Raw genomic sequence first — 13,546 nt, 5'->3', positions numbered from 1 at the left:
ATACAAATTAAAACCACAATGAGACATCACGTCACGCCTGTCAGAAAGGCCGTCATCAGTACATCGACAAACAAGGGTTGGTGAGGATGTGGAGATAAATTAAATCCAGGTGGGGGTGGGGAGAGGGCTGAGTGAAAGACGGTCACACGCAGGCCTTGACGGTGGCGGCTACAGGCGCCTCTGGGTGAGGGAACAGGCTGCAGGGAACCGTCCGCCCTGCGTCCGTGCCTCGGTGTCCCCTGCGCATCCCTCTCGGCTTGCTTGCTGGTCGCTTCTCGGGAATGTCACCCTGGCCTTTCCTGGCGGGATTTCACATCCCTCCTGCTGCCTCTTTTTGTACCATTGGCTCTTTGGGGGCACAATTTTATATTTATCTCCCCCACTAGACTAAGTAACCCCAACAAGGGCAAGCGGTATTTCTAGGTCTAAGTTATCATTTCACCATCGGTGCTTGGCACGTAGTAGGCTCTCGGTGAGTAAGTGCCACCTGAATTCATGGATAATTGGATATGGGTCTGCCTCTCAGTCTTGCCTGCCCCTGCTAAGGAAGGTAAATTGACAGCAAATGAAAGGTGCCCTGTTTCACTTTTTAAAATAAATGTGTGTGTGTGTGTGTGTGTGTGTGTGTGTGATTTCTCATGGGGTTTTGATAAGGTGGTGAATAACAGCTCATAAATGTATTGGTAAGATATTCCTTACAGGGGTGTCCAACCCAAGAACCACATGCAGCCCAGGATGGCTATGATTGCAGCCCAACACAAAATCATAAATTTACTCAAAACATTATGACATTTTTTTTGTGATTACGTGTCACAGTGTATTTAATGTGTGGCCCAAGACAGTTCTTCCAGTGTGGCCCAGAGACACCCCTTCTAGGAGGTTGCTAAACTTGCAAAATGGTTACATGTATAGGAACCCGTATGTCAAGTAATGTTAAAATTAAACAAAGTACAACATAATGTCATGACTGTGTAAAATCCGAGTGCACGTGGCTGGAAGAAGCCACCCATGTGCACAGAAAATCATTTTTTCTTCTTCTTTTCTTTTCTTCATAAACTTGTGTTGGTACTGAAAAAAGCCTTTTAAATTAAAAAATATATATTATATGTGAATAAGAATTAGGTTTTTCACTGTTGCAGAAGAAAGTTACAAATAAGGCAAGGGGGAATTCCAGAATAAATTGTCCGATGCCAGATCATGGTCAGAAACATAAATACAGATCCAGAGACAGAGATGGGGGAGGACCTGTCAAAGGGCGTAGAGCCCCCGGCGGTGTTAGAGACCAAAGAATGCAACAAATCTCCCTGCATCTGCGCTGATGCCAGCAAATATCTGAAAAAACAGATAAATGGGAGAGAACGGACCACTCTTCGTTATGGAAGAATTCCAATTACTATGTAGAAAGAGCGAGAGAAATCAATCACCATTCAATATCACACTAATGTAATCTGCACGCAGGACATGCTGATAGAAGCTAAAATTAGGTAAAAGTGTAAGCAGAAACATAACTGTATAGTCTCTCCCCAAATAGTTAATAATTCCAAAGGAAAAATGATAACGGTACAGGGGAGCATCCTGGCAGACACCCTTTGACCCAGCGATTAAGGTTAACATCACCACTAATCAGACACCGGTTTCATATACCCCCATGTGTCGTACTGAGAGGGGCACGTGGCCTTCGTGGTGTGCTTACAAATAACACGCAACCGCAAGCCAATCATGAGTAAACACTGCACACTAGGAAACAAGGAGAGCTGAGGAGCCGGCACAGATTGGAGGAGAGTACGAAGACGCGGCCACCAAATGCAATTTCAGATCCTGGACTGGATCCAAGAACAGAAAAGGGATGTTGGTGGGCAAACTAGAGAAGTGCACGTGAATTCTGTGGGGTAGTGGGCATACTGCACCAAACTTAATTTCTTAGTTTTGATCATTGTTCTGTTGTTGTGTCGGATGTTACCATAAAGGGAAGCTGGGTGAAGAGTGCATGGGAGCTCTGGATCATTTTTGCAGCTCTGGTCCATGGCATCTCGAAATAAAGCATGAGAAATACACGTATACTGGGGAGACTTCCAGTTATGGCAACGTTGTAACCAGATAACCCAAAGAACAGGAATGGACAAAGAATGAAAATTCCAGAACTGAAATCAATGAACCCAACAGAAGGGCTTCACAGCAGACTAGACGCCCATGAAGGGAAGGCTGGCAGGTAGGTCCGTAGAAACGATCCAGGCTAAAGCGTGAAGGAAAAAAACAGATGGCAGAAATCCGGGAGATAGCATTAAACAAATGTGGGACACGGTATACAGGTCCAATGTGTGACTGCAGTCCCACAAAGAGAGGGGGGAGAGCGGGACGGAAGCAGCGTTGAACAAAGTAACAGATGAGAACGATCCAAAAGTAATAAAGACGTCAAGCCACACGGTAGAGCGCCAGCCACCCCAGGAGGAACAGAAGAACGCCACAGCTACCTAGGCACATTATGGTACCATTGTTCTCTAAATCAGAGAGAAAGGAAAAACCAACAACAAAACTGAACTCGCCCTGGCTGGCGTAGCTCAGTGGATTGAGCTCGGGCTGCGAACCAAAGTGTCGCAGGTTCGATTCCCAGTCAGGGCACATGCCTGGGTTGCAGGCCATAACCCTCAGCAACCGCACATTGATGTTTCTCTCTCTCTCTTTTTCTCCCTCCCTTCTCTCTCTAAAAATAAATAAATAAAATCTTAAAAAAAAAACAAAACTGAACTCATCTAGAGAAAAAACACCCACCGCCTTCTACCAAATGACAGAAACTAGAAAATATTGGAGTGGAAGCTTTAAGGTGCCGGAAAAAATAACTTTCAATCCAGAATGCTAACCCTAGTGAAAAGGTGCTCCAAAAATGAAGATAAAATGAAGACGTTCTCAGATGAAATGTGATTGGTCACTACCAGGCAATAATACTTAATCATCAGAAGGAATGCACCAAAGGAATTCTTCAGTCAGAAGAAAAGGATACCATGTGGAAGCAGAGAAACGCAAGAAGCAACATGAAAAGCAACAGTGAGGGTGAAGTTGCAGAGAAATGTAAATGAACATGACAAATTACCATAATAATAATAATGCAGTTATTATGTTATTTACAGTATATGTAGAATTAAGAGCGTGACAGCTCTACCCGGAAGTGAGAGGGGTAAGAAATTTAAAGTGTTCTGAAGTCCTTGGATTATCCTGTGTGTATAAGTGCTAATTTATATGAAAACTTTAATAGCTCAAGGATGCTTGTTTTAATTTCTGGGCTAATCATTATTCAAGTAGTGAAATAATATCAAAGTAATAAGCTAATAGAGGGGGAAATGGAATTTTTAAGAAATATTTGATTAACAGAAGGTAAGAAAGAGAAAAAGGAACATGACTGGTAGTGCAAATAGAAAAATACAGATAGTAGATTTAAACTTAAGTTTTTTAGTAATTACGTGAAATGTACATAAATATGTGCTCCAGTTAAACAAAGAAGGATCATTGGACTGGGTAGAAAAACAAAAACTAAACACTGCTTATGTGAGATAACTTTAAAAGTAAGGACATAATGAGATTGGAAATGTAAGGATGGAAAAGATATATCAGACAACCCTTAACCAAAACAAACTGGTGTGGCTCTTCTACTATCAGAGAAAGTAGACTTTAAGGCAGGAAGCATAGGAAGGAAGGGAGGGAGGGAAGGAAAAAGGGCATTTTATAGTGATCAAAGGTTTAAAAAATGCATCTAAAAGATACAACTGTTTAAAATCTATATATGCTAATAACAACCTCAAAATGTATAAGCAGTATTTTACAAGACTAGAAGAAAAACACATAACAAACATGTAGGAGATTTTAACATCCTTCTCAAAAACTTAAAAAGCAGATAACAAAAATATCAGTAAAGCTATGGAAGAATTGAACAATATAATTAACAAATTGCTGATTGAATTATATATAACACTGTACTGTTCCTGGCAATTGCAATACACGTTTTCTTGGAAATGTATATGAAACATTTACCAAAACTGTCTAGTGTTGGCTCATGAAGCAATTATCAACAAATTTCAAAGGATTAAAAGCATATAGAATTAGAATCCAGTGGACTGAATATAGAAACCAGTAACAAAAATTGAGAAATTAAGCAATTTATTACGAAACCCATCAGTCAAAGAAGTCATAATGGAACTTAGAAAATACAGAATAATGATCATTTAAAAATGGTGCATCAAAGCTTGTGGGATGCAGCCAAAGCCACACTTAGAGGAAAATGTATAGACTTACGTTCACTAATTATTAGAAAATAGTCTAAAAATCAGTTATTTGGCTATACATCTCAACAATTAGCAAAGAATAGCAAATTAAATCCAAGGAAACTGGAAAGAAGGACATAATTATAACAAGAACAAATTTTAATGATATACAGAACAACTATAGTATAGGATCAGTGAAGACAAAAATTCTTTAAAAAGATTAATAAAATTAATAAATCTCTGACAAAACTGATTAAAAGGTAAAGAGAGCATACCAATTATAATTTTTTAATCCTTACCCAAGGACGCTATTTCATTGCTTTTAGAGAGAGAGAAAGGGAAAGAAAGAGAAATGTTGATGTGAGAGAGCATTGATGTGTTGCGTCCTGCACACGTTCAGACCGGGGATCCTAAGTGCCAGGACCAGGGATTGAACCCATAACCCAGTTATGTGCCCTGACCAGGAATCGAACCTGCAACCCTTCAGTTACAGGATGGCGTTCCAACCATCTGAGCCACACTGACCAGAGCTGTACCAATTATTAATCTCGGGAAAAGAAAACATCGTTACAGATCTGACTGACGTTAGAAAGATGACAAGAGGTTTATGAACAATTTTATGCCTAGAATCTTGAAAACGTAGACAAAATAGACAACTTTCCAAGAAAAACAATTTACAGACCAGATACAAGAAGAAATAACACACCTGAACATTCCCCTAGGATGGTGCTGGATGGAGTTTGAAATTTGTGCTAATTTCAAACTCTCTCGCAATGCTTTCAAATTAAGCTGTGGCGACGGCGGCACAGCTCTGTGAATACACGGCCCGGCACTGGGTCACACACTGCAAGGGGGCGAACTGTGCGCTGCGTGCAACCCATCTCCGAGGAGCCGTCTAAAGCAACGACGACAACAAAAACAAACAAACTTCCCGCAAGCCCTGGCTGGCGTAGCTCAGTAGATTGAGCGCGGGCTGGGAACCAAAGTGTCCCAGGTTCGATACCCAGCCAGGGTACATTCCTGGGTTGCAGGCCAGAACCCCCAGCAACCGCACATTGATGTTTCTCTCTCTCTCTCTCTCTCTCTCTCTCTCTCTCTCTCTCCCTTCCCTCTCTAAAAATAAATAAATAAAATCTTAGAAAAAAAAAACTTCCCGCAAATAGGACTTCTGGCCCTGAGGACTTTCTCAGAGAATTTTTTCTGACAGATGAGGAAGACATGCAACAATCTCTTACAGACTCCTCCAGAGAACAGAGGGGAAGGTAACACAATCACACTTGTTTTATGAGACAAGCGTAATCTTGATACCAAAGCCTGAGAAGAATTATGTTAAGAAAGGCCAACCTTAGTCGCGAACAAAACTGCAGAATTTCTCAGCATAACATTAGCACACTGAGTTCGGTTGTATAAAAGTGCTAAACATCCCGGCCGAGCCAGTTTGATCTAGTGGTGCAAATTAAACATTTGTAAAGCGATCATTTTAATTCCCCACATTAACACAATAAGGGACAGAAGTCACTGAGTTATCGCTAGATGCAGACAAAATTCAACACCTGTTTCTAATTTTTAAAAAACTCTTGCCAAACTAGGAATAGAATAAAACGTTCATAATCTAATAAAAGCTATCTACAAAAATAAAACTATTCACAGCTGACATGATTGTGGACCCAGAAAATCCAAATGAACCTACAAATAACATATTGAAGTTAATGGGTTAATTTATTACAAGCTAAGCCATTGAAAACCACCGTCGTATCATGCATACAGGTTTCTTCGGGTCAGAGGTCCAGGCGGGGCACCTCGGGAGCGGCTCGTCCCACTGCATCTGAGGCTGCGGCTGGAGAGAGCCAGAGCCTTGGGGGTGACTGGACGGTTGGGGGCCAGAATTCCTGAGGCATTCTCACTCACAGAGTAGTTGATGCCGGTTGTCAGCAGGCAGCTGAAGCTGTGTACCGGAGCACCATCGAGGCTTCTCCATGTGGCTTCGGCGTCCGCACAGAACGGTGACCTCGGCGCATCAGACTGTGCGGCAGCTGAAAGCGAGCATCAGGGCCAAGTGAGGACCCCAGCAAGCACGATGGAGGGGGGCATCAGTTATTACGACCTGACCTCAGAGGTCACGTGGAAGTAGGTTATCTCTGCTTGTTAAAGGTTACAAGTAAGTCAGGTCGGCCTGGATTCCAGAGGAGGACGGATAGACTGCACCTCTCAAGGGAGGGGTGTCCAAGAACTTGTGGACGGGTTTTAAAGCTGCTACGGGTGATACTGAACAGCAGGCAACCAGCTCAGTTGGAGAGGCCCGGAGGCTTCTAGGGGAGGCTGACTTCTGGGGGCGACATTGATGAGAGTCCCTGGTAGGTTGGATGGCAAAAGGTAACACCAGCTCTAAACTTGGAGATGCTTGTAACATATACTTTACAAAGAATTAGTACCCAGAATATACGAACTCCTACAAATTAATAAGTAAAAGATGGAGCATACAGATGGCAAACTGGTAAAAGGATATGAACCGACAACTCACACAAGAAGAAAACCAAATGGCGGATAAACGTACGAAAAGATGCTCATCGTCACTAGTAGCAGAATGAAAGTTAAAACCACAGTCGGGGTCTCTCCACACTTGGGCTGCTCCACCGACAGATGAGTGCAACATGTTGTGCTGCCCAGAAGGACTTAAATGTCCATTTAGGAGTACATACCTATGAATAAAATTATGAAGACATAGTTCAAATTTATGTGGCTGTCACCCGGTGGGGGGCGGGGGCTGGGATACGGCTTCATTGGTGTTTTTGCTGTTTTATTTCCTGAGTCGGATGATGGAACACGGCTTCTGGCGTGTTACAACACATGCGTTCTTTCCAGGGTAATCGCTCACGAAACAGAAGCAAATATGGGCCCGTGCATTGAGCTCCTTGTCCGTGTGAGGCTCTGAGCTGGGGGCCATTGGGGGTAGGCCATGTGTGAGCTCCAGGCCTTGCCCTGAGGGGTCTCCCAACCTAAGTGAGGGTGAAAGGAAGGCAGAGCTTGGTGGAGCTGGGCGGGTTGAGTGAAGGAGAGAGGCCCAATCACAACCCTTGCATAGAGGTGCCCATAACACCCCTCGCCTGGGCCCGCGGGAAGAAGTGGCCCAAAGGGACACGTGGGGAAGAAGAGAGCAGGAAAGAGGCGGGGGGAGCAGGACTTTGGAGCCAGGTGTCCTGGGCTCCAACCCCATCCCTGTTACTTACCAGCTTAGGAGTCTCATTGAACTTGAGTTCCAAGAACTACTTCTAGATAGTTCCCACCTTTCCCGGTTATGGCGAGGCTGAGCAGGCACGTGGCAGGCACCTTATAAATGGTGTCTGTTACCTGAAGCAGGGCAAAGATAGGTCAGACTATTTCTGCCTCCCCGTTCAGCTCGTATTTCTTTTTTTTTTTTTTTTTGGACAAAAGTAGGGAGACTAGTCCAACCAGTCCCCATGTGCCTGTTGCTCAGCTCCCCAGCTCCCCAGCTCCCAGCACGTGGCCAGGCTTATTTCATTCATATTCCCGCCTTCCCCATATTGTTTGGTCAGTCCCAGACCACGTGTCATCCGTCCGTCCAAGTTGCCATCTCACAGAGCTCACCTTTGCCTTTGACAGATGGTCATCGCCCTGCAGAACACCACCGCTACCAGCCGCTACCTGCGCGTCCTCCCGCCCTCCACACCCTACTTCTCTCTGGGATTGGGTGAGCTCCGCACTGGCCGTTGTCCGGGCTGCCTCGACGTTGCATGCGGGGCCTGCTCCCAGCTCCTGGCCTGCCTGGCCCTCAGATGACCCTCGCCCCCACCCTGTCGCCTGTGCCCCTGCGGCCCTCTGCAGTTCCTGCGGGTCCCGCCCTCTGCTGGAGGCCTGCCTGCTCCTCCCTCCAGTGAGGTCTCAGCGTCCACAGCTCCTCTCTCGGGCTGCCTCCCTCCAGGCTCTGGTTCTGCCATCTCGTCACCCTTCACACGGTCACGCAAACCATTACAGTGGCGTCCTGCGTCACAGTGTTTTTCTTAAGAGCAGCTTAGCATGTCACCCCAGTGCAGGAATCTGAAATGGCTCTCTGTTGCCCACAGAATCAATTTTAAGCCATAGGGACAGGCATGGTGCCGCCTAACCATTCCGGATGGACCGTATCCCTCCCCCGACCCCGGTGTCTTTACCTGCAGCCCCTGCCCCGCAGCCTGCTCCCCCGGCACACCCTGGAGGCTGTGCCATCGGCAGGGCCTGGGCCCAGAGGCATGGGCTCCCAGAGCCAGCCCCAGCTGTGGGGGTGGCCCGCCCATGCCCCCTGGTTGACGTCTGTGGCACTGGAGCCCAGGCCCTGGTGGCTGGCTGGTCCCCAGCTCCTCATTGGTCACTTTCGCTACGCCCAGGAATGTTCCCAGGAAAAGGTGGAATGGTGGCTCCTGGAATGACCTGCCAGTACATGGTCCAGTTTTTTCCCGACTGCCTCGGGGATTTTGATGACTTTATTTTGGTGGAGACCCAGTCCTCCCACAGGCTCCTGATCCCGCTGCAGGCCCGGAGGCCGCCCCCTGTGCTGACGCGTGAGTGCGCCCCCTGCCCGCCGCCCCCCTCAGGGATGCCCTTAGGGTTGGCGAGTCCCTGTGAGTGCTGCCGGCTTCCTGGGCCCTTGGTGGCAGCACGCAGCTTGGCAGGGGCTTCTGGGTCCCCAGCAGGGACCGGCCAGCAGCGGCTACACAATCTTCCAGTATCAGGCCCCGATTGTCCTACTTGCGGGTGGAGGCTGACTGAATGACCACAGCGGAGAGGAGGCCAGCAGCCCAGCTCGCCCAGCACAGGCGTCGCTGGCTTCTGGACACCCCGTGTGGGCCTGTGTCACAGGGAGGCAGGGTGGGGGGCCTGGAGCCCTCGGGGGTGTTGCCTGTGAGGCTGTGGCAGGGGGCTTCTTTGGGGAAGCTGACTTTGGCTGGGCCCCCTCCCTTATGAGCCTCTTCAGCTGGGCACAGGCTGGAAGTAGGGACTGTGACCATAGCCCCCAGGGCCGTGCCCGGTGGCCCTGCCTGAGGCCTGAGTGCACTGTGAGTGCCTTGTCCTGCTGCTCAGGCCAGGAGCTGGGGGCAGGAGACAGGGCACGTCCCCATTCGTCCTCTGCTATCGGGATGCTGGGCAGGGGTCTCTGGCTGGACCTCGGGAGAACAGTGACAGCGGAGCCCATTCTCAGTGATGACGCGCCATGTCCGTGCGTCTCTCCCTGTGGCTGCAGTGCCGCCGGTGTTGGACTGCGGTTACTGCCTCGTGGGGGGAATGAAGGCGAGCAGGTTCCTCTGCAGAAACGTGGGCTTCAGCACCGGCAAGTTCTGCGTCATGCCTAAGGAGAGCTGGCCACCACCCAGCTTCAGGGTGAGTGACCCCAGGTGGCCGCCGCCTGGAGAAAGAGCAGACCCACCGAAGGAAAGAGCCCCTGGTGGGGACTCGCCAGGGTGCCCCTGGGACTGGAAACACACAGAAAACAAAGTTCTGTGACCTCTTTATCCAGCTGCCGCACCCAGGTGAGAGTCAGGCTGGAGGGAGAATGGAGCGGCAGGTCTGGGTTTGCCACGAACACGTGCTCGACCCTGGGCAGGTCGTGTCCCCTCCCTCCTCCTCCGAGGCCAGGCTCACTGTCACCGCGTCTGTTCACTCAGCCGGTCATCGTGGCAGCGAATGTCTGAGTGTATCGGAGGCCGCAGAGCAGCAGCTCTGTGGCTGAATTCTGGGGGCACGTTTAGTGGGTGCGGTGCTGAAAAACACTGTTTGAGCCGACACTGACAAACCCCCGGGAGGTTTCACATCCAAGCCTGCACTTCCGGTGTCTCTGGAAAACTGGGAAGATGTGTGGCCTGGGCCAGGACCCACGGCGGCTCCGTGGGCTGGCGTGGGAAGCAGGACACATGTACCTTCTCTCCTGCTGCCCGGCCGCACCTGCCCCCGCGGCTGCCTGCACCCGGACCGCTCAGCGCCCGGCTCCCGCCGAGGCCCCCCTGGCGGTTAGGCTAGTTCTCTGCGCCCGCGTCTCCGGAAAACAAGCGGCAGATCCACAGGACCCCGTGTTCCAAGAGACACGTTGCCCTCGTTTCTCTTGCCTGCCAGGCTCCGGTAGGCATGGGTTTGTGTCCCTGGCATGCGACGTGGCTTCCTGTGTGGGCACCTGGGCTGCAGCTGTGCTGACCAGGTGGCAGCTGCCCTCGTGACGCAGGAGCGTACAGACACAGGCGGATCAGGGGTGGAGGCCAGCAAAGTGCTGTAGGAGGGAGCGGACTGAGGGCTGGGAACTGACCTCCTGCCTGAGGCCTTCTCTGGCACCTCCCACTTTGGGTCTGAAACCCTGGTCCGTGAGACCTTGTACCTCCCTTCAGCAGTCAGCTCTTCACGGGTGTTCTTCGGCTTCCTCCGACCCTCAGAACCTCATCTCGGCACCTAGGGAAGGTTGAGTGATGCTCACTGAATGAATGAGCCTCAGTTTCTTCATTCACGGGGGACGGGATGCTTCTTAAGGTCCTTCACATTGCAAAACGGACGTTGGGAGGAGAAACGTGTGTCATCTGAGCGCTGGGTTTTCCATTTCCTTCCACGCTGTTGTGTAATCTGCTGCTTGTCTTTAAGGCTGTCGCAAGCACGGGCTTTGTGGAGCAACCTCCCTTCGGGATCACGCCGTCAGTGTTTGAGCTGGCTCCGGGGCAGGCCGTGCTGGTGGAGGTGGGTACTTAGACGCGGGTGTACGTTTCCTGTTCCGTGGGGACTGGCCACGGCTCTCTCTTTCCTTAACCGCTCCCATGACTTCATGGCTCCTGTGTCCTCGTGACCCCCCCGCCCCATCCGCTTCCGTCCCAGGTCCCAGCCTGAGTGGTTTCTCTGCGGGTGCACGTTCCTGCCTTCTGTGCGGTGATGTCATTCGACTGTCTTACCGCCTCTCTCCCAAAGCAAGTGCAGAAACCCTGGCGTTTCCACCATGATTCCTGAGCATTGCTCGTCCACACTGTCAGCCTGGGAGTCATTCAGCAGCACTTAAGCTGCTTGCAGGATCTCCCCTTGGTTCTTCAGTCTCTCCTGGACACCCCTCCCCCGCCCCAGTCTCTCTCTCCTGTTTAATCCTCAGTCACGGAGTCCCCGGGGCTCGCCTCCCTCGGGCCTTCCTCTGAACCTCGAACCTCGCAGGAGCTCTGAGTCTGACCCCACTGTCTGCAGGCTTCTCCATTCTGAATTGTCCCCTCTCAGTGGTCCCCTCAGCCTGTCACAGCTGCTCATTGGTCCCCAGAAGAGCCTTTAAGAAATGGTGATGTCTTCCTGGCCTCATCATCACCCTCCCTGGCTCCCCGGGAGTCTGATTCTGTGCTGCTCCGAGGCTGGCTGTGGGGCCACCCCCCCCCCAACGTGTGGCCTCCCACCGAAGTCCAGGAGGAAAAGCTGTCTGGCTTCTGGGGCCGGGGTTGCCGGCACCACGTCCTTGGGCAGTGAGAGCCAAGAGCTGTAGGTTCTCAGACTCGGCTGTCCTTGGCTGTCCTTGGCAACCCCCTGAGAAACCTGAGAACACACCGAGCCTGGGCCCCTGCCCCGGGATTCTCAGTTCCTTGCTCTGGGGTGTGGCCCGGGCACAGGACTTTTGAAGCTCTCCAGGTGGTGCTGGTGGGCAGCGGAGTTTGAGGACCACTGCCCCAGGCTCCTCTGCCCTGGTGCAGGGCCGGCTTCCTTTGTCAGCTGCCCTCCAGGTTCACGGGCCGGGTGGGGTCTCGTTCTGGAGCCGGGGCAGTGCCGGCTCGTTCATGTCTGTGCTGACCTGAGACCCCCAGGTGAACCTGGCTCTTGGGGTGGGGAAGGGGCCAACTCAAGGGCATGGTAGGACTTCATCCGTCCTGTATACAGCTGACGGGCAGGTTGGGTCCTCCTGGCATCGCCCAGGCCTTGTCAGAGCCTTGTCGTGGTCTCAAGGAACTGGGACTGCTCCCCTCTGACCAGGCCAGGATGTCCCCCTCATCCCATCTTCCTGTGATCCCCAAGGAAAGGGGGGGGCGGCAGCAGGAGTCTGTGGGGGCCAGTGAGGAAGTCTGGGGAGGGAAGGTTTTTCCCCTGGTGCATTCTGTATGTGTGTTGTTTACTGGTGGTTTGTTGTTGTTGTTGTTGTTTAATTTACTTATTTATTTTTAGAGAGGGAAGGGAGGGAGATAGAGAGAGAGAGAGAAACATCAATGTGCGGTTGCTGGGGGTCATGGCCTGCAACCCAGATATGTACCCTGACTGGGAATCGAACCTGTGACACTTTGGTTCGCAGCCCACGCTCAATCCACTGAGCTATGCCAGCCAGGGCTTGTTGTTGTTGTTTTAATTTTAAAATTCATTCATATTTCCAAAGAAGAAGTAAATTCATCATGTTTAAAAATCAAAGGTTTAAATAGATAAAGAGTGAAATGCGCCTTGTCACGCCATTTCCGCAGCCACCCAGCGGCCACAACCATACCAGGTTTCCGGGTGCCCTTCCAGAGACATGTGATGCCTCAATAAGCAAATGCACGTGTGTTTTCCTTCCTGTTTCCGTTTTCCCTGCAAACAGAGAGCTGCCCGTTCCAACCTCTGTTCTGTACCGTGTGTTTTCTGCTTAATGATGTAGCTCAGAAATCACTCTCCTGTTTTTTACAGCTGCATAGTATTCCACTGTGTGAATGACCCGTCATTTAGTTCACCTGTTCCCTGCTGGTGGCCGTGAAGGTTTTTTTCTGATCTCTGGCTATTTTTGCAAATGACCTTGACATAACGTCAGGCTGTACAATCTGTCTGCAGGACACGGTGCTTGAAGTGGAAGTGCGGGCTCAGGGTCTCTGCGCCCAACTGTCACACGTGTCCCCAGTCACTGTACACCCCCCACCCCACCCCGTATGGATCACAGCAGTTATACTTCCAACAGCAGCACGTGGAGCCTGGCTGGTGTGGCTCAGTGGATGGAGCATGGGCTACAAACCAAAGGGTTGCTGGTTCGATTCCCAGTCGGGGCACAGGCCTGGGTTGGGGGCCGGGTCCCTAGGTGGGGCCATTGGGAGGCAGCCACACACTGATGTTTCTCTCCCTCTCTTTGAAAAAAAACAAAACAAAACAAACGAGCACGTGGAGCTGCCTGCCGCCTCACACTCTTGCCAGTACCATGTGCCGTCTCCCTTCTTTTTAAGTGTCATCTTGGACATTTTTGAACATATGCAAGAATAGAAGAGGTTTTTTTTAAGCTACTTTTAATTATATTTTAGCCTCTGTACATTTCTAACAGAAAAATAATAGAGGCAGAAAGGTTGACTGTC

General features: G+C 50.1%; 1 protein-coding gene across 1 annotated transcript in view; it reads left to right on the top strand.

The window, feature by feature from the left end:
* DLEC1 (DLEC1 cilia and flagella associated protein) overlaps positions 1-13,546 on the top strand; it is a 48,274-nt gene that overhangs the window by 11,257 nt on the left and 23,471 nt on the right. The window contains exons 7-10 of the mRNA XM_036030510.1: positions 7,875-7,962; positions 8,636-8,809; positions 9,490-9,626; positions 10,869-10,961. Coding sequence (XP_035886403.1) covers positions 7,875-7,962; positions 8,636-8,809; positions 9,490-9,626; positions 10,869-10,961 — 492 coding nt within the window. The remainder of the gene's footprint in view (positions 1-7,874; positions 7,963-8,635; positions 8,810-9,489; positions 9,627-10,868; positions 10,962-13,546) is intronic.

Source organism: Phyllostomus discolor, chromosome 7 (genome assembly GCF_004126475.2).
Source record: "Phyllostomus discolor isolate MPI-MPIP mPhyDis1 chromosome 7, mPhyDis1.pri.v3, whole genome shotgun sequence".
In the NCBI taxonomy this organism is placed as follows: Eukaryota; Metazoa; Chordata; class Mammalia; order Chiroptera; family Phyllostomidae; genus Phyllostomus; species Phyllostomus discolor.
Note: the sequence above shows the minus strand (reverse complement) of the source record. Positions and strands in the feature narration are given on the sequence as shown.